Source organism: Ornithodoros turicata, chromosome 7, assembly GCF_037126465.1.
Source record: "Ornithodoros turicata isolate Travis chromosome 7, ASM3712646v1, whole genome shotgun sequence".
Taxonomy (NCBI): Eukaryota; Metazoa; Arthropoda; class Arachnida; order Ixodida; family Argasidae; genus Ornithodoros; species Ornithodoros turicata.
Window position 1 is genome coordinate 58,704,773 of NC_088207.1, and position 27,604 is coordinate 58,732,376.

The 27,604-nt window shown below is 44.3% G+C and overlaps 3 protein-coding genes across 6 annotated transcripts; 1 reads left to right on the plus strand and 2 right to left on the minus strand.

Moving 5' to 3' along the window:
* LOC135401745 (uncharacterized) lies at positions 1-4,460 on the plus strand. The gene is made up of 3 exons (XM_064634307.1): positions 1-115; positions 1,398-1,723; positions 3,974-4,460. The coding sequence occupies exons 2-3, from the start codon at positions 1,412-1,414 to the stop codon at positions 4,199-4,201; spliced, it is 540 nt and encodes a 179-aa protein (XP_064490377.1). The 5' UTR covers positions 1-115; positions 1,398-1,411; the 3' UTR covers positions 4,202-4,460.
* On the minus strand, positions 1,261-26,089 carry LOC135401744 (guanine nucleotide exchange factor for Rab-3A-like). Of its 4 annotated transcripts, XM_064634305.1 has the most exons (15): positions 25,991-26,089; positions 18,194-18,414; positions 17,525-17,631; positions 17,186-17,429; positions 15,837-16,011; positions 15,687-15,782; positions 14,951-15,028; positions 13,920-14,013; positions 13,756-13,847; positions 12,655-12,783; positions 12,259-12,338; positions 11,342-11,441; positions 10,648-10,714; positions 10,445-10,520; positions 6,956-8,678 (listed from the first exon to the last, which is right to left on the minus strand). In XM_064634305.1, the coding sequence occupies exons 1-15, from the start codon at positions 25,994-25,996 to the stop codon at positions 8,537-8,539; spliced, it is 1,707 nt and encodes a 568-aa protein (XP_064490375.1). In that variant the 5' UTR covers positions 25,997-26,089; the 3' UTR covers positions 6,956-8,536. The 4 variants fall into 4 exon arrangements, with proteins under 4 accessions (XP_064490376.1, XP_064490375.1, XP_064490373.1 ...); XM_064634306.1 differs by lacking the exon at positions 6,956-8,678 and adding an exon at positions 1,261-1,819 and having other exon boundaries at positions 13,756-14,013; positions 25,991-26,085; XM_064634303.1 differs by having other exon boundaries at positions 13,756-14,013; positions 25,991-26,087.
* On the minus strand, positions 5,905-6,685 carry LOC135400158 (mitochondrial inner membrane protease subunit 2-like). The gene has a single exon (XM_064631891.1). It carries the CDS (start codon positions 6,563-6,565, stop codon positions 6,020-6,022), a length of 546 nt encoding a protein of 181 aa, XP_064487961.1. The 5' UTR covers positions 6,566-6,685; the 3' UTR covers positions 5,905-6,019.
* Positions 26,090-27,604: the final 1,515 nt, after the last annotated feature.

The following is a 27,604-nucleotide window of genomic DNA, read 5'->3' on the forward strand; positions in this document are numbered from 1 at the left end:
GAACCCTCATATACGAACATGAGCATCGACAGGATGAAGAAATGGAAAAGTGTCTCCGAAGAAGACGAGGACGGACGTCGTGCAACCGTTCTCTCTTTCCTGTCGTACCTACAGTGTGAGTTCGACCGTTACATCTTTTTAATGTATATTTGTGTCCTGCTTGCCGTTGCTTTTTGTCGCTCGATAATTGTTTCAATCTGCCGCTTCGAGCAATATTCGAGGGGTTTTGTCAGAAACCCCCTCGTAGAGTCGTCACAGAGGTTCGGAAAGTCTCTGATGCCAATTCTTACTGCCGTATTCTCAACTCCGACCTCAGGGATCTCTAGAGCCTAGATGCCCTCGCCTCGAGTGTCACGAGTGATCTTCAAACAGAGCGGACGATTGTGTGGACGAAGAATGACGAAAAACGTTGTTGAGTTTGTGAGATACATCGTTAAGTACAACACACAGTTGCGTGCCTGTGGGGATCTGTAAAGGTGGAGGGAGAACACGGTGATAGGAACTCTAAAGGTGCGTCGTCATTATGCCGATCGGCTTTGCCTATATGGCTCATTATGCCGATCGGTCTTGCCGATCTGCAGAGTGAGGACGCACCTTAAGGCTTCTCCTAGTGCCTATTTGATTATTGGTTTCATTTATTGGCCTCGGTTGCTCATCGAACTCATGGCGTCCCTCTGTGTCTTTGTTCTAGAAAAGCTATACTGAAACCATGCTTCGTATTAAGGTTGCATGTCGTTTCAGGTGCAAGCTTCAGAGTATACGTAGTCATGATGTATTGCTGCGCACAACCCGTTTCTATCCAATGGAAGGATTCCGACGAATTTTGCATGTCTAGTGTTGTTGTTCGACAAGATGCTTAGAAAGTCGTGCATTCAAAGCAAGAAAGAGGTGCACTGTAAGTGGCTAAGGGATGGGTTGTACCAGGAGGAGGTAAACGGAAACTCTTTTGCACGCGTCACTTTGAGGGCCATTTTGATACGACGCTATACGGACACGCCTACTCGGGAGTTCCGAAATTATATACCTTTCCAACTGTTATGCAATAACTGTACAACTGAACCCAGTAAGTAACGGCCTAGTCGCTTCCCTCTGGAACATGGCAGTCTTCCTCCGCGGCTGATTGAAACAACTTTGTGTGACGCGTGCAGAGGTACTGGCACATATACGAACACAGACTCTTGTAACCAGGGAAAGGGTGCAGGCTAGCTGGTGTAGATCCATGAAGAAGACCGACCACTTGGAAGGTTTTAAGCATTTAGGTTGAGATGAGCCAATAAATTTTATTGCTGTGTCTGAGAACTCTCGTGTCGTGTCGTCTTGTGTGTCCGTGGACAGACTCTTGTAGCGTGGTTGATGCTCGGTGTCGCGAAAGAAGTACAACCCCTGCTGTTCTGCAGAAACCAAGAGAACGATGCCTAAGCCTGCTGTTAAAGCCACTTCTGCTTCTGCGCCTCGGGGCCATAAGACGACGACGGCTACTCCAGTCGCTCCAGCAGTGGAGACCACCAAGGCGTCGTTGCTGGAACGTGTCAAGTGCCGTTTTGTGTCCTCGCGCCCGGGCCCCAACCCGTGCATCGTGTTGCCCATGGCGTTCGTGCTCATCACGGCCGCTGCGTCCGCTTCCTTCTTTGTCATCCAGGATAGGCTGGAAGGGGGACACCGCGACCTGCTTAACGAAGCACCGCAAGACAGATCGGCTGCTGCGAAGAGCAGCACCGGAAGGGTAAGCACTGGAGTGGCTTGGAGCACGATGACGTCATGTAGTCGTTAAGAGTCCGCCAGTCACGACGTGCTTTCGGTTGCCACAGACCCACGTCACCTAGATACAGAAAAAGTGTTCAGGTATACGCAAGTCCCATTAATGGCTCGACGTCCTTTTAATATACGGCCCCGGCATCCCTGCGAATCAAAATTGCGTGCCGGCCACCACTGGGGTGCTCAGCTAGTGGGTCCAACATCGGTCACTCTGAGCCCCTTTGAACTCTGTCCACGCCACTAACTCATCTGGCGAATTGTTCGACGTATTCAAACGAGTGCCACCACAGCGAACTCAAGAGGCATGAATTGGTACTTGTGACCCGACCTACACGCCCTAACACTAACACCCTCTCAAATTTTCGGCAAAACCCCCTTACTTTACCTGCGTTACCTGCGTCAGGTCCCCCAAGGTCGCCATTTTCCCATGTATTTGTTCCTATCCCGATGCGTGCAATGCCGGAGGCCGCCCTTAGATACCCCATTGTTACCAGACGTTGGCTTGCGTGGATTGTAGCGCGCTAAAGATCCAGTTGAAGCACAATCCAAGCCAGGCCAAGTCACCGAAGGAGAAATGGACGACTGCAGCGCCTGCGGCGCCTGGTACGACAGGTACGCTATGTGATGCACGCAGCCGTGCACTAGATCCTTCCGATCGCTCAACGCGTTTAAAAACGGGACCAAAAAGTGAAACACGACAAAGAAAGTTGTTATACGCGTTTTATTTGGACATATAAAGACTAGATTCATTCGCAGAAACAACAAAAACATTTTGCCGCTAAACTTAGCGCGCTGAAGTGATCCGGAACGGCAACAGTGGGGTATCTAGTGGCGGCCTTCTTCGTTGCACGCTTTTCCGAGGTGAGTTTGGGGGACCTGACCTGCGTACCTGTACTTGCTATTCAGCTTTAGACACTTGTCGGTAAGGATATGTCGGTAAGCTGTTATGACGCACAAAAAATAACGACCCTCCAATTATTTCCAACTCTCACCGTGCATGGGCTTCTGAATAAACCACTGATTCATACATTCTGATGCTTTTATCCTGGCCTTAGCTGGTCTGGCTGTACACAACATTGATCCATCGGAAGACAACGGTCTCAAAGGCAAATATTCATGTATTCATGTGATTCATGTGATCTTCAAGTCACCCTCGAGATTTCGGGAACCGCTTCTCACTCATTTACCACGATTACTCATTTGCTCATCATTTACGATAGGCGCACAAAAAAAGCATACTAAACAAGCACTAAAAACTTAACTAAATAGGATCGTCGTTGAAGTTTTGAAGTTGTAGTAATGCGCGCCATCTACGGAGGCACTGGAGAGGATAGCAGTAGCTGGCGCGTGCGCATGTGGAAGTTTCGCGGTGTGTCCAACAGATGGTCCTATCAGCTGCAAGATCGCCACCTTCGTGGTCGCCGTGGTCGCAATGCAAGGTCGTGCTGGTCGTGCTAGTCCTGCGGCACCGGTTTTTCAGGGCCTCTTTGCAAATACAATTGCGCTGCAGCTAAAATATTGAGCAGTGTTTCGAGCAATGTCTCATTCTTTCTCATTTTAATTCAAACTGCCTAGCGGTATGCTAGCCATATTGTAGCGGCCACATGCAGAGTCGTCTGCTAAGGAAGGCGTCGTGACGCGCTTTCGCACTCTTAATTATATCTAAATTCTATCGTGTAGTTTATAATTTTGCAAACGATTTTGGTGCTCTTGGACCTCTCACGTTTCGCAATCCCATTAAAGGGGTTGGGACAAGTTATCGCGGATGAATGTGAAATGCAACTAATTGCATCGATGCGAAACTTGAATACCGAAACTCATGTTGCTCTGACGCCACAGCGGCCGTGTCCGCCAGTCAGAAAGCGCGAGAGAGGTCACGTGCTTACGACTACCAGTAGGAATGGCCGGAGCTATGATGTCAAAGTTTGACGAATACGACACGCAGAAAAATACTTGTTTTTTCCTCAATACTCCAGTGTGCAGTACAATATGTGCATGATGTAATAAACCGCATCTTGGGACAAACGTTTACGGAAGGAACACTGCGCTGACGTGTTTCTTCATTGGAGCGGCCCCGTGTTAGCGAAACGAGTGACCGGCTATTCTATCCATCTCTCAGTTTGTGTAACAACGTTCCTGCTTGCTGCAATGGAGAAATGCGACACTCTCGTGTCCTGTCCCAAGCTGTGCACAGATTCAAGCACCTATTTTTATGCAGACGGCAAGTGTGACTGCCCCATCGACGCACACTAGCGGGACGTCGTCCAGTGAAGAAATGTTCGCCCCATTGCTTCTGTCAAATGCGACCGGGAGTCCTGACGTGGTTCCAAACACCACAGTGCACAATGTCCTTGAACAGGGAGCAGATGACAACACAACTGTGTCTCATTTGGGGCAGCTTAATACAACAGTTTCCCTTCAGGACAGCAATAGCACAGGAGACTGATATTGATTGAATTGCTCATTCGTTTGATATGAAATTTGCAGTGCTTTGTGATAGTGGTTGTATCTAATAACTTAATTTTTCTTCTTCGGCGAATTAAAAATGTCGTCTACTAGTAGTGCCATCAATACTATTCAAAAGCATACAAGTGCTCAAACCATCTGAGTTCCTGCGAGTGAACGTGGAAAATTATTTGTAGATCTGAACCGCAATCACTGATTTGTGTAATCACCGTACCGAAAAATAAAGTTGTAGTGTTACACTTTGTGTTTTCCATGTTCTGCACTATAAAAAGGTAGAAAATATTCTCCATGCATAATGTAAAAACCCTGAGACTAGGGAACACAAAGGGACTTTGTGTTGCGTCTGTCTCTTCGTGTTCCCTAGTCTCGGGGTTTTTACATTATGCATCATCTCCACCAGCTCGCTTGCTTCCTAGCCATTTTTTCATTGTCATATTCTCCAAATTTTGTGGAAATTCTACCCAGACTGACTGCATGAACTGGAAGTAACCTTTGTCTTCCATGTTAGAAACTGTGACTGAGTGTGTGGGAGTGCAGATGTGGACAGATGGAGAGCAGGAAGGAGTGGGGGAGGAGGTAGTATGCATCCTGGGCCGACTTCAGCAGGAGCTACGCCAACATTCGTTTGGAAGGTCTGCCGGACAACCCAGCCGGGGTTCGAACCCACGTCACCTCCCTGTATCAGCGTGGAAGGCGATCGTCCTGACCACTTTGCATGTGTGAAACATGATAATTTTAGCTGTGGTGAAGCTTCTGGTCCATATGCTTTATAAGTGCAATGACATTAACCATAATCTGTGTCCACTAACGTATGATATGCACTTGAGAGGTGGACTGATGTCACGTGAGCCGCCTTAGCACGCGACCGCACAGTGTACCAAAAAAAGTAAAAAGGTGAAAAAAAAAATGCCCATGTGTTTTGGAACCACGAAACATACCACGAAAATTCCCAGTAGGCTGTCACAACTTGACACTCCAATGTAGCACAGCAATAGGCAATGTCTGTGCACCAAGGTATACTGAACTAGATACTGAACATGCAAAGTTACGCTAAAATTTGTGCTGGTTGGTATATGCTGTGAAATCCATAAATCCTTAAACCTCAGTGCTGAACTTCCAGTACATGCGTCATTGTGTTTCAGTTTTCACTCGGCACACTCAATGTGCTATGTGGTGAAGTTATGTTCTCAGAAGAACAGAACTTCACCCCATAACACAATGTCTGCCAACCATTGCCACGAATGATAGGGTTACCGGTTATCGCTTCGGATTCGAAGCGAGAGAGGGGCGTACACCTTTTTGTGGCAATTATCGTACATCAAAATTCCTACAAAAAAGGCGTACACCTCCCTCGCTCTTCGAATCGGAAGAAGTAACCCTATCATTCGTGGCAAAGGTTGCCAGACAACGTGATGGGGTCAAGTTCTCTTCTGAGGGCTCAGAGGGATCGATTTTACATTTTGAACTAGTTTGTTGTGCGAACTGTGGCAGAATATCGCAATAATATATCTCCCTGTTCACCAATACAGAGATAAATGTTCATGTAATGGGATGCAGGAACAGGTTCCCCAGGTTGAACACGACATGTTCTTATGCCACTATAACATCTCAGGATGTATACAACACACCGCAGCCTTTTGACACACATGTCGCCAACGATTGCAAACCAACACTGGCTTCATTCAGCAGCAGTATCTCTCTGTATTCATCACAGCCTTCTCAAAATCGACATAGAGCATAATTTATCGGAGAGGAACGACACTAGTCTGCACCTACAAATTCGCTCGGGATAAGGGCATCATTCATTTTCTTGAAATATCGGATCCATAGTCCAATATCGTTGAACCTTCGCAGCCGGTTTCCTAGTGTCCGGCACGAAAGATTCTAATTGTCCCCACCGCGACGGCGGCCACACAATATAAGTTGCCGACGCGACCAGCAAGCCCAACGCGATAGGTCCAAAAGTGTTACTATCTAAACTCTTGGTCGAATTGTCCCCTTCAATCCAGCAGTGGCCCGCGGGTACAGTGACAAAACGCTTCTTGTAGCTCAGTGTTCTCACTACGTCACCTTCGAGAGCGATAATCCTTTTAATCAGCTTTTGGCTTGGGTCTCTCGGCGATGTAATCGCAATGACGTCACCACGCTTCACCTTGCAGGTTCGTGACACCCACCGGTTCAGAAGAACAAAGTCTGGGTGATTGGTATCTGGATTTAGAGTAGGCTGCATGGAGACACCTTCCACCTTGGCAACATAAGCGACACAGTCGAAGAACGCGATTGTGACCGGCACAGATAAGGCCGCTCGGTGCACGAACTTCAGCAGCCTCTGCTTCCAGATCATTTTGAGATTGTCTTACCATAGCACTGCAAATGTTCATGCTTTTCAACTGCTGGCGGGTTAAATTTTATGCCGGCGATGCAACCCACGACTGTGAGTCGCCATGATAATCACGTTACGGTTGGTACGGTCACGCCACACGCGGCCACGCGACGGACTAATGTTGTTTCGATTTCGTTATTGCGCGAAACTGAAAAAAAAAAGTACCCTTTCGGACATTGATGTCGGCTGTTCCTTCTTTATTTTTTACGGGTTGTTCTTGAGCTTTCTTTCTTGTCCCCTTCCTTATTGAACATCAGTAATGTTACCCACATTTGTTCAGAAACAATAGTGAGCGCACAGAAATATGTATATCCACGTATTTATTGTGCGCTTCTACAGGAGACATACCGGAACATTATGTAACATCTTTATTTTTCAAAAATGGGACAACCGTCTCGCTTGCAGGTTGCAACATTATGCGTAGATATGTCAATGAATGTAAAAGAAATATCACTCTCTACAAGTTAAACGCATGTCGCAAGTAACATCAATAAACCGGACCATTACCTGTACAGTTCAGCATACTATAGATGAAGCGTAGCATATTTACAGTCTGCACGTTCCTAATGCAACGATCGCGAAAGCTCTAAAGTCGCCACGCGATTTAAGAAATGTAGTACATTTTTCAGCATATGCCTCGCTCGTACAGGAGAGACTAGAAGTATTTATTACAACAGGAAATGCTGCAATGCAACCGTCATATGAAGACATTGGCACCGGACAGCACAAAATTGTAGTTAGCCCACAAAACCACACTCTTCCTATATTTCCGTCGACCTTCAATGCAAACTGCACTAAAGGACATTCACACGCTGCGCCATTACATACAAAACACGTGCCATAATCAACGTCATTGTGTGTACTATATGAGCTTGTACATTAAGCCAGAGCAACAGTTGTAAATAAATGCCTCTGTATAAATATTTTATGAATTCTGTACAACTTGCCTCACTTAAGCAAACTCAAGAATATAATGGAAACAAGCAAAATGGCTTGCTCAAGTGATAGACTATGATATTTTAAAGGTTACAACACGAAGTAACACATTACATGTACAAATAAAAGGTTCAACCACAAATATTGTAGTTTGGTACGACAGAGTTGCTGCGTGAACCCATAAATGTGTTAACTATCTGAAGAGAGTAGTTGGATAGTTTATGTATCATTTCGTGCATAGTAATGTGTATTTATCTCGCCAATTCAGGTACGAGGGTTTTATCATTAAGTGACGCCCTTCTACGTTTTATTGACCGAGGAGGCATGTGATGTTCTTACGATATGTACTGCCACGTACCAATGCGAAAAAACATGAATATGGACACTGACATCGACAGCAATGCCTAACGGTTGACGTATTTCAAGCTTAGTTGGCTTTCCTTTCAATAAGCCCCACATCGTTGGTCAAGGGGTCTTGCAAGGTCTCACAAATGCCACGAAGAAAGCTCGGCATTCCAAACTTTCTAGCTTGACGCTTCTCTCCGCTGCCCATATCTGCTGTCTTCTAGTGGGAACTACTCATCTGTCTGTCACATACTGACGCATTAAAATGTGGGACTGCATGCTGAGTAGAAGATAGTTGTGCAACATGACAATCGTAAGCACGTGACAAGTGATGGTTGTCGCAGGATGGGACAATTCTGTACAGCAGCATTAAGCAACATCATGCTTTCGCTATTGATAATGATTTTTCTACAATACTTAGAAATGCATAATATTACCAACAACTTAATGTACAAACAGCTTGGTGTTCTAGGAAGAGCTCATCATAGTTGTTGCAGGTGTATGCATTGTTGACACAAATGCTAGTTCAGGAGAACAGGGTAGTAGAGCCCCACAGAATGTAAATGGTCTGTCCCAGCATTTTTATTTTTCAACTGAGACAATTTATACAAACAAAGCGGTTCTCTCCAGCACAAGGGTTGCCTCAGAGTTTCATTTGATGAAGGACTGCCAGAGTGCCCCTGGTGAAAGCACACACTTTCCAGGTCCAGTTGAAAACCACCCACTCACTTCGCTATTACTGCAGTTCTGTTTTGGTGAGGCATAGGCAACCTTGTATTTTGGCAGTGTCTGTCTATAAAGAGTTGTAGGGGCAAGCGTCTTAGCGTGACATAGTGCAATCAGTACAATTGCAAGGGCACCGTACAGTAAAGTACGGAATGCACTATTGGAAATTATTATGTCCCGTATATCTGCACGCTGAGTCCTACTGGAATTGCTGATTGGGACAAGTGACTTCACTGTAGTACTGAAGGTTTCATTATAACAACTTGCATTATATATCTGATATTGTTTATAATATCATATACCCGTTACAATACTGTTATAATATAACACTTATTATATAAGCTTATATAGTGACTGTAATAGACCTCCACTACATGCTTATCTACTAAACCGTGGTATTAACCTAATGCAGAAGGCTACTATTAGAATCAGTTATATTTTTACGTAATTAATGAGAACAAGCAAATAAGCTGTACCTCACGGAGGCCAACAAGGAACACTCAGTTCAGATAACTAGCAAACTTTGTGCACTTGCGACTGTCACGTTGCACTACTTATGTGTTCCTCAGCATCACAAAGTTCAACTGGTACTTTAAATTTAGGTACGTCTCATTTGTTCTTGACACGCGCAAAACATGCCAGAAATCAGCAGCATTGTAGTTTACATAATGCGCAGAGAAGGAAACTACGTTCACAACCATCTTCACAAAGGCTGAATACGATAACACGCTTTATAGGTGTATCATCAGAGTGACCGAAGCATATCGAGTGAAGTAAGCTGTATTACATCTGTGAACACGAAGCAATGTCTTCTCCCCAGAGGCCTTTCCATTAGTGATACGGTGCAATCCCGTTATTCGAGCTCCAAGGGGACCCAATAAAGTTCAAACTAAAGGTGGCTGCTCCGAATAAGGGTAAATGCACGTTATGGCTCGCTAGACCTCGCAGCACATTCGCGATTGTTGGCGGTGTTCTCAACACGAAGGGTGTCCCTGACATGCAAGCAGCACACCCGCCCGAGCGTGGCTGAGTCACACGCGGCCTGGCAATCTCATTCCAATAAACTGTCGAGCACGTTTGTGAGCTCAAATTACAGAGCTCCATTGCAACACATATGACTTTGATGGGACTGGAGCACCGGTTGGAATTAACGGGATTGCACTAATGCTATCATGTACAATGTTGGGACACATCCGCGTACCTCATTACCGTTATTCTATTACTCACGATGGTATCTGCACCAGAACACTGCCTTTCACTGGCTGTGAAGCACATTTGGCTCATTAGGACTCGCGTGATCTCGTGATGCCGGATGGACTCCATTGCCAGCCTTGACGGAAACCCTGGCTTAGGAGGCACCAACTTCAATTTTACAATTCTGCTACGTAATTATGCATTTCTTCTCAGTTTTACTGCTAGTTACACAATATCCCGATGTCATTGCTTGGAGAGCCCTCTGAAGCTGCACATAACCCACAAGGTATCACCGGCTCCATTACACGTACGACTGCATTCTCACATTCACATCAACGGTGCTGCTTAGCAGTTACATTGACACATAATATATGCGGGTATATTACGCACACCCCTAACCACAACAGATACATGGTCATGTTGTCAGGTGTATGGCACCCATTTAGAAGCCAGGACACATTGTAGACAAGCTATACTTGACAGCTTTCAGTGTCAGTTACAGAATGGCTATGAAGATATGTACAATGAGTGAGACTTTACAACCGTGTGTACATCTACAGAATTATGCGGCAGTTGCAGATGGTGCCTGTCGCAATACTTGGGACTCCCAACTGTTGGGAACAAATGCAGGTTGCTTACGATGTCAAACAAATTCCGAGTCGAGCGAGCGCGATGGACCTTCGTCTCCGGATCACCTCCCAGTACACTTCGTGAACTGAAAAACAATCAACAGTTGTCGAACTCAGGGCATACAAGCGACTTGGGTCCCCAGTTTTGTTAAACAACATCTAAACGAATCAAGATGACAGAAACATCTAACCTACAAGCAGGCAAATACTCACTTCCATTTCGAACTAGTCCTTGCTGAATATACCTGAGGTAACAGAAGAAATCACACACCGAAGTTATCTGTGGAGGGAACAAAGCGTGAAATATGTAAAAGGGACGACATGTACTTGCACGTAACCTTCAATAAAGTATTTGTATTAGTGCCAATGTACTGTGGCATAAATTATTATCCACTGTAGGATGTAAAGGAAGCAAAGGCTAGAGCGCACGTGCGAGCAGAATTTATAAATTTCCTACAACAAGGAACTACCGTTTTATAGGGCTGCGTAAATATTCCAAGTATTCGATAATTGGGCTTAATATCACAATCGTGTATTTGATATTTGATTTTGATAGTACGTTATTTCTGAATATTAATTTGTTCCGTAATAATTCTGTAATTTGCAAATTTTTGCCAGATAACCATGAGCGAATTCAGAACTCAAGAAATTGAAAACTCCGATAAACATCCTCCAATTTTTGCCATAGTGAAGACTCTGACAGGTCACAACCCTGGTTATGATGAAGTTATGATGTTGATGCGATATGATGGGCTGTGAGTAAGGCCCACTACAATGTGACGCTGAACACTTCCAACCTATGCGTGAGTGCGCACGTGACTGAGCAAAATGAAATGACCACCTTCGTCTAAATTAATAAATAATGAATAAAACGAACAAATTAATTGTGGCATCCACAAGGACTTACCCTATTTCTACACAACTGGGAGATGTAATGCCAGCTAGAGGAATCTCCAAGCTTCATACGATACTTGCACAACCGGGGAGCATCAAGGAGAGAGCATTTCCTGCACAAAGGCCAGACACGATTAAAGTGGGAGTGGTTTTCATTGTTTAGTGATTTATTACATTTTTATTATTGATTATACTATTCATATTTTTAGTGATTTTAACTGATTTATCTGAACAAGGGGTACTGCATATTGAGGGACTAAACAGCATGAAGTAAGCAACCCATAAATTTTCAGAGATTCATGGTGAAATCCTGATAAGACTATATTAAATATGATTCCTAGAGCTCCGCAATTTTCTGTGTTTCCTAGCATGACTGAATATGCTAAATAGACAACATATAAAGATTGATCTACTAGATGCAGTTCATAAGGGTACTTCTATAGACTAAAACAGAAAGTCATCTCAGAGATTTTCTGTTTCTGACGCATTATGCAAGGATGCGACTTGACTTGACGATGAATACAAAAAATGTATTTGTACGCAATATTTTTCTTACGAAAAATGCACGCGAACATCAACACATGTGTTCCCACTAGGCTCGCTCTGCAGGGTGAAACGAGAAGGAGGAGGAGGATGAAAAACGTCAACAGTGATGTCATAACGGTTCCGAGAGTGACCGGACTCGAATTGATCGGAGTGATTGGACTTGAATTGATGATTGCTACAGTTGTGCACGGTTGCGATTTTTAAAATTGTATTCCGCGATATTTATGCATCTATCGAATGAATCACTTTGCATGGTGCATCTTAGTAGGCAGGATAACCAACCGGTTTAAACGAAGGTAGTGACTGAAGCACTTTCTGTGCTTCTTTAAGTCTGAACATAATTCACAAATGTTATCAGATCACATACATGCCTCACAAACTTACTTTGGAAAGGGACTGTTGCCACTCACAGCTTCAATAGTGATGGAATTGTTTTCAATTGCCTTCAGAACCTCTTGGGTTAACTGCAAAGACATCAGCGCGAGATTATAGCAAAGAAGAAAGATTGTACTATACCAGTTAAGATAGGAGCAATTTAGCGCAGAACACGAGCACATTCAAACAAACCTAAGTCAACGAAATCAAATGAAAAATCCGAGTCCAATTAATGAATGGCTAGTGAATGAATTAATGAATGTTTAGTTGGTAGTGTGGTTAGTACAGCTTCTGTACATGCACTTGAACAGAAGAAAAGTTTAAACAAGAAGAGCTAAACTCAAGCACTGTTGCAAACAAGAGTGTCACCTGCTAGCGTTTCTCAGCATCAGAACAAGAACTTACATCATAGGCTGCAAAGTGTAGGCAAGGAATGATATCCTCCTGATATATCCTCGCAAGAAAAGGGTCGCTGGGATCCAGCTGAGGATTCTGCCGCCATGCTACGAATTCTTTGTGGTACACAGGATCAACCTACGCAAGAACAACAAATCTTTTGTTGGGAACATAGAACTCGTAAGAAACTGAAAACTTGGGAAAGAGAGAAATGACCTCTCCCAACGCACAGAAGCCGCCAGGATAGATATCATCACCACAGCTGCAAATGCTAAGTTTCCGTCAGTAATGTTTGCGGCATTCAGCAATGTTTGTTTCAAAATGCTGCGTCGAATCCAATCCATCGTGTATGAGCCGTCTGCTATCGTTCTGTTGCCAGAGTTGCTCGATTATTCCGATAACTGTCACGGGACGGACACTCACCCCATAGAGTTAATGTAAAACAGTGCCCGAAATTCCAGATGCCATATAAGCTGCGCTTTTCGGCCTAGCCAGTGACCTGCCTTGGGTCTATATAGAAGCTTGGATGGTAGAGAGAAGTTGGACATTCTGGTTCCACCATTTATCTGTCCTGGCGCAAGGCAAGATCTTGGCCCAGGGCAACAAAGTGATTTTGGTCCGATAAACTTCGAAATGGCGTATAAACTGATCGCTGACGAGATTGTTCGGCACGAGCTCAGCTCATTGGATAGCGGCACAGACTCAGAGGATGACGTGCCTGACACAGTGCAGCCATCTAACTCAGAACTGGTGAACTCGGCACTGGCTATACTTTCGCACGTACACAACAAAGAAATTTCCCTTTGTCAAACACAAATGAACGTGATCGCGCAGAAAGAAAATACCAACCACTTTTTCTGGCCACTAAACTGAATAAAGTAGGTTGTTTAGCAACGGTAGTTTTTTGGGCTGTTCCACGATTCACACTTTTGTCACCGAATCCAAAAGATCGGTTGGCGACCATATTACACCCTTCACAGCAAGGAAGGTGTTTGCAAAAAGGGAATCTGTTATCTCTCGTGGCGGCTTAGTTGCCAAGATGTGCCTTTGTTTCACAAACTTGTACGATTGGTGTCCACTACCTTTGCAGCTGACCCAATTCCTGCTCACCTCGTACTGCTCAGGGTTGAAGTCAACGTATTCGTTTGCCACGTGGTTTGGGTTTGGAGGTGGTGGGGATTGGGTTGGGGGTGAACGTCGTGCTAGCGAGGAAATGCTGCTGAGCTCATAGTTGGACGGCGACCTTCTATGTCCTCCACCGCTATTACTCTTACCCAGCTGTGGGTGGAGGTGAGGGTTGGGACGGCTTGGTGTGGACGTTATCATGAGGGTCTTCAGTGCCTGCACCTCTGCTTGGAGCACTTCCATCTGGATATTGCAGCAATCGTCAGCATTTCATTTCATTTCATTTTTAATACCTTAAGCACCCGGTACGGGGTATTACATAAGGGAGGCATTACGCATTTTAACATCTTTGAAAAAATGCTTGTCCAAATGAAGGCACAATGTTATGGCCCTCCTTCAAGGAAGCAGGCCATGAGGTTCAAAGTAGAAATAACTAGTCATGACAAACACTGAGTTAGTGTTGGGCTACTAACATTCACACCTTCAACACTGTATCGTGGAGGCTCGATAAATATTTCATTTTCAATCATGTACAAATACGATATTTATTTGCTTATAAGTTTCTTTTCTGCAGCTCGTGAACTGTTCAGACATCCGAGTGATGTCCACCGGATGTCCATCAGACCTCCGGTGGTTGCATAACTGAATGGGAATCACGTTTTTTTTTTAATACTGCTTGGATGTCTAGAGGATGATGCATGGTGATAAAATGAAGCTCATTAAGCAAACACAGTATGTAATAATGTAATGTATGTGCATAGTAATAGACCTCTTAATTAGCAATGCAAGACTGCCAATGAGCATATAATAAGTCCCAAACGTCAGCACTGGACAGGTGAAAGATCTTTCTTTCCTTAATGAGCACATTTTTAGATAGAGACCTTAGAATGAAACCACTTACAAAAATTGACAATATGCATCAGTTTTAGTTCATTAACCCGTTAAAATGAATTAATTAAATCTGAAAGCTCACAAGCCCTCCTTTCTATGCACATTCACCGCCACTGTCTGTGCAAAGGTTGCACAACATGCTGTAACATCTGCGCAGATCCCTAAAATCTTGACACTCTGGAGATAACTGCGGGGCTTACAATAACATATTTCCTCAAATTTTAATAACCAAAGCTCGAATATGCGTAACAGTTGGCAACCCAATGCAACATATGGGCATGATACCAACCTTGAGATTGGACTCCTTTAGCCTCTTCTCTGCAGCAGCCTGTTTGATGTTGGCTTCACGAACCATGTTGTTAGCCTCCTGAAATTTTTCATTTGCTCTTATAAGAACGTTCGCTTATGTTTCATTCCCCGATTCAGCATTTGCCTTCAGTTGCCTTAAAGCAGTATTAATCCTACGGTGGTTCCTTATTAGCTCACCCTGATACTATATATTGTTGGATTCTGTATGGGCACTGTCATATTATTTCTGATGCGCAGTATAATATTGGTAAATCTCTTACGCAAGTAATTATAATATTCTCTACATTTGTACTGAATTCAAAAATCGAGTGTACTACAGTATTTATTTATTTATTCTATTAAATATGTATCGATTATGGTAATATGTGAGTGTGTAGCATACGTGTGTATTCACTTTTATGTGCAGCACCGTAAAAACAGAAAAAAAATTGTTTTAATGTCAATTCATTGTAGTTTATGCGCACATTTACTATTTATTCCCGACTGCAAGTTACACGCTACAGTTATCTCGCGTGCAATGTTACTAATTCAGTTTGTTTTACTTTCTTCTGTGGTGCTCTCGAATGACTTTATGTAAACAAATGAGTCACCAAACAACCATCATCCTTAACCTGATGTTATGGTACGACTGTTAGTAAGACAGTAAACCATATGCACACAAGATACTAACCTGGCATAGTGTAGCCGTTCCGGCATCAATGATAAAATCAAATTACCTCAAATAAGCTGGCTGTCAAGTCCTCCAACTCTGCCCCAACCTCATCACGGATTTGACTCAATCTTGCGACCTCCTCATCCTTCAGCTTCAGTTCCTTGAATACGGAATTCAATGAAATTGCACGTTTTCAAACCTTCCCAATGGGTACCTGCTGAGCCTTATTCAGCTCTGCCTGTAGCCTGGCATATGCCAGCTCCTTGACTTCGGCTACAGAGACGCTACGCGGCCTCCTTGTCTGGCGGGGGTCGCTGGCCCTCAGTTCCACCATTGTCAAGGCTGGACTGCCACTACTCAGCACACATGTGTCATCTGCTGTTAGCTGCCTGCATTAGAGAGACAGGCACAATGCGCTTTTGTCAATTATGAAAATTATTCGCGTCAATTATGAAGACGATAGCAGTTCCTGTCCACAAATTATCGGTGGTCATTGGACATAGTACGCAAATAACAATGACCGTTCAGGCACAGCGCTACTTATTCAACTTTCAATTCAGATTATTCAGCTTTGGCACAGCAGTGGAAAGTCAAAAGTTGTACTCCCATCTTTTCAATTAATGCAACATGTTCAATGTTCACGAACCCAATGCAAACAAATTTTTCGCACAAATACTTCAAAAGGTTACGAACGCATTAAAGAGAACAAAAAACGTAAATTGTTTTTGTCACACATTGGGTAAATGCTGGAAAGTGGTGCTTCGCCAACTAAACAATTACGAGTACAACTTTTGCGTCAGCCATAATGAAGTTCCTTCCACAGAAGCTGACGCATTGCTTCTGAGAGCAACAACAACAGATAGAGAAAAAGAAAACTGACATGAAGTTACCAAAATGCAAACTTGATTACCTATCTCCTGTTTTCACAATCCCAAACCCTGACGAAAATAACTAGGGAAACCGGTGTCCATCCACTTAAGATCACCTATTCATCTTGTCGACAGCCAATGACAAGCCCAATCCCTCTTCAGGGTCAACCCAATTCAAGCTTTATCCGTCAGGCCAGACTATTCCTTTATTGTTACTCACGTGCCATGCTAGACTCATGCTGTTAGGCAAGGTTCCAAATCATGTGCGAGACAGCTATACAGCATTCCATTATGCTTGACATGGAGGAAAGAGAGCTTAATGGTCTTACATCATCAAGCCATGCAAGTAGGCCATATGCACAGGGTCAATCTCTTTGCTCTTCTGCCACACCTTCCCAACAACGTCCCCATAATTGCAGATCCACACCAATTTCGTCTCAATTTTTTTTTAAATTGCTTCAGATTGCTCGAGATTCAGACACTAGCAGCACGAAAACACGAATAGCAAATAGCATGTGCAATGCCCTAGACAAACGACTTTCTCAAAGTTAAATGCAACATTAGGAAAAAGATGAAAAAGACTGATACATCTCCGAAATTGTTTCTCTAGCAGTCATCTATCCAATGTTCTACGGATTTTATATATTTTTATTATTTTACAAATATTACGCGGATAAAAAAAACTAGCACTCACCCATCTAAGGCAAGGTCTCCATCGCGGGAATCACTCAGACGCATAACCGCCGGACTATCTGGACCTTCCGTCGTCGGACTACTGCTGCTACTGCTGTCCCCATTTGTTGCCCTCTGGAACCTCCCGCGGTTCGGTCGCAGTTCTCTCTCGAGCTGGTCGTATTTCTCGTTGATGCGTGCACGCAGCCCTGCCGCTCGCTCATCCGAGTCGGAGTGACTCCGGCACCTCTCAGGAGTAGTTGTGTCTGCACAGCAGGTCACATGTCAAGACTGCTCACGTCTGATTACGTGCGCTTTTAATTTTTAATCAATTTTAATCAAGGTGCTACGGGCACTATACCAAGTACTGGGGAGATGGAGTAGTCCGGAACCGCACCATCCGACGCACTGCGTCTCGATCCCGCTGGTGGCCAACGGGGCACGGGGGACTGAGTCTTTGAAACAGAGCTGAGAGCAACAAAAATGTACGTTATTATTACTATTATTATTATAAATTATTATAAAATTAAAACTATAATTATTTGTTATTATAAAGTATCAGCAAAATTATCAATATCACTATTTACTCGCGCGCATGACAGCGTACCGTATGACTAAAACACGTTAATGGCTTACAAATAAGCCATACCCAATGCATTAACCGTGGCCTTTATATCTGTGCATCAGCGTATAGTTTATTCGCAGAATTTATTACCACATCGTTCACTCGCGAGTGGTAGACAATACGGGCTAATTTACGGCACGTTAAATTAGTATCGTAAATAAATAAAAATAAACTCGTACTCGGCAAACCTGCAAAACGTGGGACAATCAGAAATCAAAAATTTGGATCGCAAATTCGAATGCCCACCTGGACACCAGAAGTGTCTTAAAAGCTACACAGACTAAACACGATACTAGTTTGCGGAACACCGGGGGGAAAGTGGCCAATTTTTTTTTTTTCACGCGCCTACTTCGCTGGAAACGCTAACGATATCGATCTAAATCGGGCAAAGTTGACGACCCTCACCTAGTTTTTGAAAGCATCTCTGTCTCTTTGGGTTCTGCGACAGGGGTGCTGGTGTTGCACCCCAGGGGATGATGCGTCTCATCGTGATCAGACGTTGGCGATGGGGGAGTGCGTGTCCCATTGGTCTGGGGATCTGATGACATTATGAACCCCTGGGAGGAGCTGCGAGGAAGTTCCACCTGGCCTTCCGCCATCAGTTCACATCCCTCAAAGATGTACACCTGGAAGGAAAGACGTTCCTCACAATTAACTTATTTCACGATGAGACCCACTGTGTACCTACGATTGAGCGGCGCAGCAAGCGGAGAACTCTCTCTCAAAAAGTAAAACAAAGAAAGGGGAAACGTCTCCCAATTTAAGACGCACATAAGAAACACATAACTGAAGAATGTGACCAGGAACCTGCGAGTTTATCGAATGAAATGAGCCAAACCTTGTCCACCATGTTTTAAAGGCAACAAAGTCGCGTATATGAAACATGCCCGTATTCGTTGGTGAATCAGTTACTTCGAACAAATGCGTGCCACCGAACATATTCAGCTTTATCTACAGATTCCACCTTTTATACTTTGTCCAAGTTGCCCATTTTTCATTCTCCTTACGGGACAAACGCGGTATTTTAAGAGAAAAGGAATGAAGGCCGCAACTATAGTCGATGTTATAAAAAGGCTACTACACGCTGTAACTAGTTAAAAAACGAGACGCGACCACTTAGCAAAGCCAAACTACCATTAACTGAATTTACTGAACTATGAAAGTGGGTTTAACTGCGATGAGCAAGAAGCATCCAGCATATTCGATGCTTTTCATTTTCATTTTATTTTTGGATACAGAAATGTGGTTCAGCTACAAAAGGCGAGTACTACTATCGAGAGTTAAGTATAAATAAAATGATCTTCCCCGGATGCTTGCATCAACTACAGATATTCCACTTCATGGCAACACAGTGCATCAGGAACGTTACGCAAACGGACACACACACACCTTGAAGAGTGAAACAGAGCTGCCAAGGATTGAGCTCCGCATGCCTGGCATAAAAATTCCAATGCCAGGCGTCCACTCAACGAGTCTGCACACGTACGTGACCCATCGTAAACATTATGAGCACGAAGAAGCCGCAAGAAAAAAAGAAAATTAGGAAAAAGGTTTCCGAAGCCACACTGTGACGCAGGCCGCAGTTACATCACAGCAGCCAGTCTTTGTTGAGACTTCTTTATTTACCATTATGTTCTTTTCAAGATTGCAATATACGTCTACTTGGCTTCCCTCCAAAGGATGAGAGATTCCCGACGGAGGCAATAGAGGAAACCTAGACAATCAAATACCACTTCTTTTTTTGGTTTGTGTGTGTGGGAGGGGAGGCACATTCAGGAGCAAGATGGAAACTGCGTGTCTGTAATTGTCAGCAAAAAACTAATGAGCTACTGAAAACTAACATGATGGCCCCCGCATCCCCTCAGTCCGTGCACTAGCATTTTTCTGTATGTGTGTGCGAGGAATACACAAGTTGAATGTTCGTCACTTTTAGGTAAAATAGCATAAATGCAGGTGAGCTGGTGGTGGAACTCCACATTGCAAAAAAGTCTGCGTTTGGGCAAAAAAGAGAAACAGACAACGACTCACGTTGCCTCACTCAGCACGCCTATGGGTCCTTCTGTGTCGTCTGTTCCTTTCCCCCCAAACTCGGGCTCTTTTTTACAGGATGGAATATGAACTTATTTCCTGCACTGAGAATGTAGTTGCTGTAGTTGTAGTTGCTAATTTTTTTTTTTTTTTTAACCAGCCATTTCATGCATTCCTGATGTCAGGATGTGACAGTCACATTTCAGGTTTGTCTTCTGTAAAAGAAATGGAAGAGGATCGTGCAAAATTGATGCTGTTGCCCAAGCAGGCATTTTTATTGATATTTGGCTACAGTGCTGTCTAACAATTTTTACAATATGAACTGAAATGAAATAAAAAAACAGACATTCGTGACTTTTCAAACCCATATCTTATTGTATTCCAATGTGATGTAGCTAAAGTAATTACGGCCGAAGAAACAATATTTCAAAACGAGTAAATGAAGAGAGCCATCCTACTATGCACTTAAATTATTTTTTCTCTTTCTATATTTACTTAGTTCTGAGATTTAGAAGTAGTAGTTGTCTCGTTTGAACAACAATTCATCGACATCATCTGGTACTTTTATAACGACCCTTATCACTACACGGCCGTTACCTCCTTCATTTCAAATACTTTGAAGAGGGCCGATAACGCGTGTAAATGCCTCAATTATCTGATCGACGGGAGTACCAACGTACGTCACTGATAAAGCATTCTGACGCCAATATTTGTTGAGATCTCTGAAATTGTCTTGCATTGTGCGCGGAGATATCGTTCTAAGGAACCGTACGTGTTTACCTTTCTTCCCTCTCATTATCTTAGATACACTTCACTACCGTGTTTTTGCTTCCACTACGTTCGCTCCTATCGTTCCATCGCAGACGGCACAGCGGGGGAAGGACGAAGTGATTGAGAAAAAGTTGTCTCCGGCTGAAGTACGCTTTCCTCACCCGTTACCCAATACAGCCTCCAAGTCATTGCGAAACGAGACATCCTGCCTTCATCTTGAGCTTCAATGTCACCACTTAACGATTCATGCGGCATCTTCACTTTGCAGCGGAAGCTATGCGGATGACATTACGTAGTATCAGATACACACTTGTTTTTTCTTACAAAACGTCAATATAACCAGCGCGAAAGATTGCACCACAAAATGCAAAGGACAACACAAGAAAACTTTCTCCACCGTCCTATATCGGAATGCAAGACGTCACTGCGCGGTACACGGATGTACACAGGAAGTTACACGGGATGACAGCTGGAATCTCACAGCTGATCACAGTTTGTATGGGAGTTGGTTTAACCCTAAATACAACATTAGGCTTACGAAGGGCTAAATTTGCAAAAACGGCTGGATGTACAAGGTGCTGCCCTTACCGGTCATTTTGTCCACGTGCTCGTGGATACGTTGATGGCAATGGAGACGAATGTACCTCAGTGGAGTGCAAAATAAACAGGCTTCAACACGGCAAGGAGAGATCGACAGACACCCATTGCTCGCACGGATGAGACGCCCACCATCCCGCGATCCCGCGCCGAGGCAGGCGCCCTCTGTGGAGATGCGTTTTAGACAGGAAGAAGGCGCCAAAGATAAAATGTAAAAAGAAAACAAAAGAAGATGTTCCTTTAAACATGTCACTCTTTCATCCGGAGTTACGTTTTGTCCGATTATTGGCCCTTAGCTCTGCATTGGCTATAATGCGGGTGCATGACCGGCGACGCAAGAGTGTACAGAAAGCAGACGACACACGACGATGAGCAGCAATGAAGTCATCCGTGAGTAAGTTCTCTTTCCTTAGAACAGCCGTGACATTCCTGCGTTTCTTGAGTGCCGTGGGAAGCTGTTTGACGTCGTCAACCGTACCGTCGGAAAACAGCCATACATTGGCCGCAGCAGCAAAGGGTACTTGAGTAAGTACAAAGGAGACAGCACCAAGACATGTCGTACATAGCGGTACTTTTGAGGCTCACGATATTACGGTTATCATTGTCCTTGCACACGAGAAATGTAATAAAGGTACGAAGGTAAACAACAGAATAAGGAGCCCTATTAACGGGTGACAACTTCGGCTCTTGCAGCTTCCATTATTATCCGTGACCCCGCGTACTCCAGTTCGCGCTTCAAAAAGAGGCTAGTCGGATACACTGCAACGAACCTGTGAATAGCCGAAGTTGGAACGTGAGAATGGGGATTACAGCGTAACATTACGAAGGACTTTTTCGCGAAAAATGATCCCAATCTAGGCATATAGCCTTCGTGGCCTAGAATGCCATTTTCAAACTAATGACGGTCCTCCACAGAATGTAGGCTTTTACTGTAAGCATTTCTTTTCTCTTTTCTTTTTTTTTGAGAAACACGGTGCTTCTTATCAAATCCTGTTTCCCATGTGGCAGCCCTCGTAAGCGGACGGCAACATTTTCCCATCTTAATCTGAATAAGTCTGTCTTTTTTAACCTCAGTATGAACAAACACAGTTGAAGCCGGGAGTTTTCCCAGCACCCCTTGATATTCCCCCAAAGAAGTTGCAAAGAAACCAAAAAATACTTGCAGGAAAGGCCAACCCCCTCCCCCTATCTAGAAGTAAATCCTGGGAAACCCTGGTTGAAGCGCGGGGTGGGTGGGGTGGGGTGATGTAGAGGGAAAGGTGAGTCTGCTCTGGGGTGGCGTTTCGGTGCACCCAGGGGAGGGCGAAAGAAGGAGGGGTGATGATGGTGGCACAGGAGAGGGAGCGGTGTGCTGACCCTACCACAGAAAACATGCCAGCATCTCGCCTCAATATTCTTCATTGCGATGCTCCCTGTGCCACGGTAACCACCAGGATTATTGGCGAAGTTACCCCATCAAGTTTTGTCTTCTTCCTTTTTCATTTTGTCCTAGATATAAGCTTATTTAAAGAGAATGTTTCGAAGTATAAATGCGACCGGGAGGAGGGGGTATCATGGGCTAAGCGCTGTTGCTCCCCCCGAGAGCTTTTCCTTCTTCTACCATACATTTCCGCACTCAGACAGTTCTCGTCGGTCCCGTCCACTGTCTCTCTCTAGTAATTTTTTTTTTCTCGCCAGAAACATGTACCATAAAATAGGACTTAAAGTGGAGCCCATTACATGAAATTGGAGGAAGAAAGAAGTGTCTATAGACCTAGGCCTGTGACTGTTTCAATGCTATGTTATCCGGGTAATTAAGCGTGAAACGTGCCTTGTCGTGGATCGAGGAAGTCCAGTCCAGAAAGGAAAGGGAAAGTAGCGGCTGCTTTCACGTTATTCGAGGAGCTGAAAATGCTCATGGAAGGTTGGAGTCGTGGGCTGGACTCGGAAAAGTATTTGTCTGTACCGTGCACACACTCGAGTGATATTCCTGCGGAATATTCTGGTGGAAGAAAAAGTAAAAGGAAATGCTGACGGGGCGGAAGTTCCACGGCCTAGTCTGCTACGGAATATCTTCTGTCTGAGCCAGGATTGACCTACGTGATTTATGGAATTATTTTCAATAAGTCCCTCGAAACGGTATCTTTAGTACAGAAAACTCCTTTCCGATGACTTTCCAGGCGAATGTCGGCACAGTTCCCCCTGAAGTCGGCCCAGGACGCATAGTAACCCCTCTATCCCCCACTCCTTTCTGCTGTCCTCTCTCCATCTGCCCACATCTGTACACCGCTCATAGCCACAGTTACTTCGCGGCGCTAACACGCAATAAAAAAAAAAAAAACAGAAAACTCCGATGTTACTTTTTGTTCCAAGCGTAGCTGTGATGCAATTCCCATAAATATACATTTATGTGCTGCACATTCATGCAAGTTGGAAAGAATATTGGCCGCGCTTATCCCTGGTGCTGCCAGGGTAGTATATGGCGTATATTTGACTATACGTAGTATTAAATAAAATATGAAAAAGTCTCAGTCCTTATATAATCAATTTCTAATAATATTAGAAAAACTCTGAATGTCAGAGAAAAACGCGTGACCCCTCGTAAATACCCCATACTCCGATATCCTCAAATACCTCCGGCAAAATGTAGACGAGATGAACTCCGCAACGAAGTAACAATATCGCCGTCACAATCTAGAGCACAAATTGCTTCACGATACAACATAAACGTGTAAGCAGCGATACATCGAACCTACATACAGGCCGCGTTCAGAAGACAATTTAAACGGCGGACAAATTGAACATAAACTTTCCTTATGTGCCCCCGTATGTGCTCAGCTTACAAAATGCATCGCGAGATAAGTTCACCAATAAGGGTCCCTGATGGGATCTCTTATCGTATACTTGGATTCGAAGTCACGCTCTCAAGACCTATCAAAATGACACGGAGACGACCCTATACGGTGTCTGTAGAAGAGATACGCTCAAAAAGTTTCGCCATTTTCGAGTCTGTGGAACCCTGGCGTAGTATCTGACGAGAAAACTTGGAACTGACCACACAATCACACGTATGTAATAGACCACCCGCCGTGGCACGTCACATGAAGATATCGTGAGATTGGGAAAAAGTGGCAAAACAAGCGCACGTGCTTGTTGCCGTCGTGTAACTTTGCGTTTTTCGAGTTTTGTGAGCTGAGGTCAGGGTTTCGCGCAATGCACCCATCATCGGAAAAAACCCGTCAAAACAACTCATGTGGCTACAAATGCACGTGGTTTTATTTTGCCAACGACGGGTCGCCACATCTGACGTTGTGACGTAATGTGTGTTTGCAAACAGCGGGTGGTCTATTATAAACGTTATAGTAACATGTTTCGCGTTTTGCAGAAATCAAAATCTTACTCCTGTTGTTTTGAATCTTGTTTCGAAGACGATTGGTACAAGAACACTTGGGTATGTCTGTCAACAATGTACAAGATATGACAGTCATTGTCTACGCAGACAAAAACAACGTGGCACCCGAGCAACCCAAAAATACTGCCACGCAAAACGAGGCACTCGTTGCAAATTTAATTAACGATGTTCCAAAATTTATAATCGCGTATGAGATCGCACCGCCGAAAAGAAAGCATAAACCGCTTTTCCTTTAATACTAAAAATAATGCGGTTTTCAGTTACTCGACTCGACTAAGGCGGACTTCAGATACTCGACTTTGACACCCAATTCTTGTTTTCGTAAGAATGCGTTATTTTACGCAATTAATACGCATTATAAGATATTTCTCCTCAAGGGTGCTAAGATTTGACGGGTGCTCGTCGTAATCGTTGCCTTCCGTATCGTGACGAACAGCTTTTCCGTGATTGACGATTAGACACTCGCCGGCGGGGAAAAAAAGGGGGGAAAAAAAGAGAGAGAGTAAATTCTATTCAGCTGACGAGTAGGAATTAGAACATGGAGATCGGAAACATATAGACAATCAATAGGATGGCATAACCCACATGTGTAGCGTAGCAAATCACCGCTGTGCGTACACTATACCTTCCGCGACGTTCGGTCGTAACGTTCAGCTCCGCGCCCACCCCTTGTGCTCTCCGATTGATTGATTGAAAAACAAAAATATGTCTCTCCGATGTCTCCGTCGACATGTACTTATACCGTTGTATATGAATAGGCCGCTGTGTTCTCGTGTTTTAGGGGTTTTGAAGGTTGGGGGAGGGGCAAAGGTCATGTTATATTTCAGGTGCCGCAAAACAGGGTAAAATCGGGCGATATCGGGAGAATAGCAGATTTTCGGGTGAAAAAAAAAAGAGAAAGCGCTTCTCGCATTTCAGCTGAACCCGAGATGCTGAGCAGCTGCGCTGAATGTACGTGCAATGACTGTACACCTTCAGTATCACCTTCCACCAGTGTCCCTTTCCTTTGAACACCACCACCAGTGTCTGTTTTGGCGGCAGAATTTGCACTTTGGCAAGTTGGTATTCGGCGTTTTTCGGGGTTCACACTAATTGACGATGGCGCAAATCGGGGGTAAAAACGGTTTTTTTTACCGGGTGTAACCATAAAATAGGAAGATCTCAAAACACAAGTCGTACGTCCGTTTCAAGGTTGTGGTAAAGCACAGTCTTCAACATGGAACGTAACTACCGCTCCAGAGAGAGGTATGCGGGAGTATATACGCTCGAATCGCTCGGTCGCTTACCGGTCCCAAAGTTGCCGATTCGAACATGGTCGAGGACAGCATTCGAACACACGCAACGTGCCGTGAGACATACAATACTTACACACAGACAAACCGGCCCACGAATTAGAGAAAACAACACACGCTTACCTTCATCTCGTCCCCGTATAAACCGCTGTCACGACGGCACCACTCTCCAGCTGACACCGACAGGACAGACACAAACAGTTCCGCGAAACTGACCGTGATGCTCTCTCTCCGAAAGAACAAGTAGCGAACGAGTTGGCTCGCTCAAAATCCCTTCGGGCAGCAGCTGCGGGTTGCGCACGGACGGGCAACAGGGAAAATAGTATCCTCCGATGCTGCGGCTGCGCCTAATCGAAAGCGGGAGAAAATAACAGGCATAAAAGTTAAAGAGAAAAAAAGAAAAGCGGTTCCCGGAGAGACGGGTAAATCCCGTAACTCCGCTTGGATGTTGTTTGAAACGAACGAGTACAGCGCTCACGGAGAGAAGAGAAAACAAAGCTGCCAATGGCCTCGTTTTTTTGTTTGATAAAAAGTTGAGGGTCTGCGCGCCACCGAGCGGAGACCAGCGCAGGTAAAAATAGCGGAGGAGATGGCGATCAAGTACAACGGTCGACCTTTTGAGGTGATGGACACGAGGGTGAGGTGATGGAGCAGTTTCTTATGGGCAACAAAGTTGGCGTTTTTTAAATAGATATTTCGAATTAGCTTTGCGAAGCGACTGCGTACAGATGTGGGAAAAGATGGTTGCAGAAAGGAATAAGGGGTTAGTAAGCAACCTGGGCAGACTGCAGCGAGACCTCTCCGGAAAGAGAAAACCCGACAGCCGGTGGTGGGATTCCAACCCAACACCTCCCAGTCTTTTGCTTGACCTTGGAGCTGCCATCAGTATCCCTCTCTCTTTAACAAAACTGCAGGGCCGTGCCAAAATTTTACTTTCACTATAGTGCACCATGTGTATCAGATTACAGCTGTCTCTGGTAGTAATTAAACCAAGTGAGGCTTCCAACAGTACAAGGGCGAACAGTGAGCTTGTTTGCGATGCACGTACAAATGTACGTAGGAATACCGTACCTCGAAAATAAGCTTTTCCACGCCGAGACTGGGAGTCCTGTCACCGGCTAAACTGTGGGAGGTTTTCCCAAGACTTTCCAGACGAATTTCGGCACAGTTCCCCCTGAAGTCGTCCCAGGACGCATACTAACTCCTTCCTGTTGTCCTCTCCCCATCTGTCCGCGTCTGTACGCCGCTCATAGCCACAGTTGCTTCGCGGCGGTAACGCGGAATTAAAAAAAAGGAAATGAGCTAGAGTGTTTTGGCAAAAGAACTAAGTAACAGGAACTTTTAACTGTAACTATAACGTATAGATACTTTTGCAGTAACAAGTAGCTTTTTTTGCTCGTTTGTTTTTATAAAGTAACTTTCAATTCTTTTATTAACCACCTTGGTTAAAATAGATGTAAAACGTAACTGCGGTTAAGTTTTTTATGTACAGTGCCACATTTTGCCACGCATCATTTTCAAAACATCGTTCTTTCGGATATTATGGCGAGAAAGCGCTATTGGTAAACGGCTTATCACGATGGAAAAGTTGAAGTTTTTGAGATTTGCATTCGCTCAGCTTTCATTTCTTAGCAGATACTACGTTACTCGATAAATATAGGCACTAATTGCATTATGAAAAAGCAACTTCGAGTCAGTTACCATTTTCACGAGCCGGCTCTAACTGCGTTACGTTTT

What these genes read in the sequence shown, in the direction of transcription:
- LOC135401745 (XM_064634307.1), top strand. Translation starts at nt 1,412, where the DNA reads ATGCCTAAGCCTGCTGTTAAAGCCACTTCTGCTTCTGCGCCTCGGGGC. An exon ending in CGAAGAGCAGCACCGGAAGG is followed by an intron (nt 1,724 to 3,973) that starts GTAAGCACTGGA and finishes ATTTTTATGCAG; the next exon opens with ACGGCAAGTGTGACTGCCCC.
- LOC135400158 (XM_064631891.1), bottom strand. Translation starts at nt 6,565, where the DNA reads ATGATCTGGAAGCAGAGGCTGCTGAAGTTCGTGCACCGAGCGGCCTTA.
- LOC135401744 (XM_064634303.1), bottom strand. An exon ending in CTCCATCTCCCCAGTACTTG is followed by an intron (nt 17,430 to 17,524) that starts GTATAGTGCCCG and finishes CCTGCTGTGCAG; the next exon opens with ACACAACTACTCCTGAGAGG. An exon ending in GGAGACCTTGCCTTAGATGG is followed by an intron (nt 16,012 to 17,185) that starts GTGAGTGCTAGT and finishes TCTCTAATGCAG; the next exon opens with GCAGCTAACAGCAGATGACA.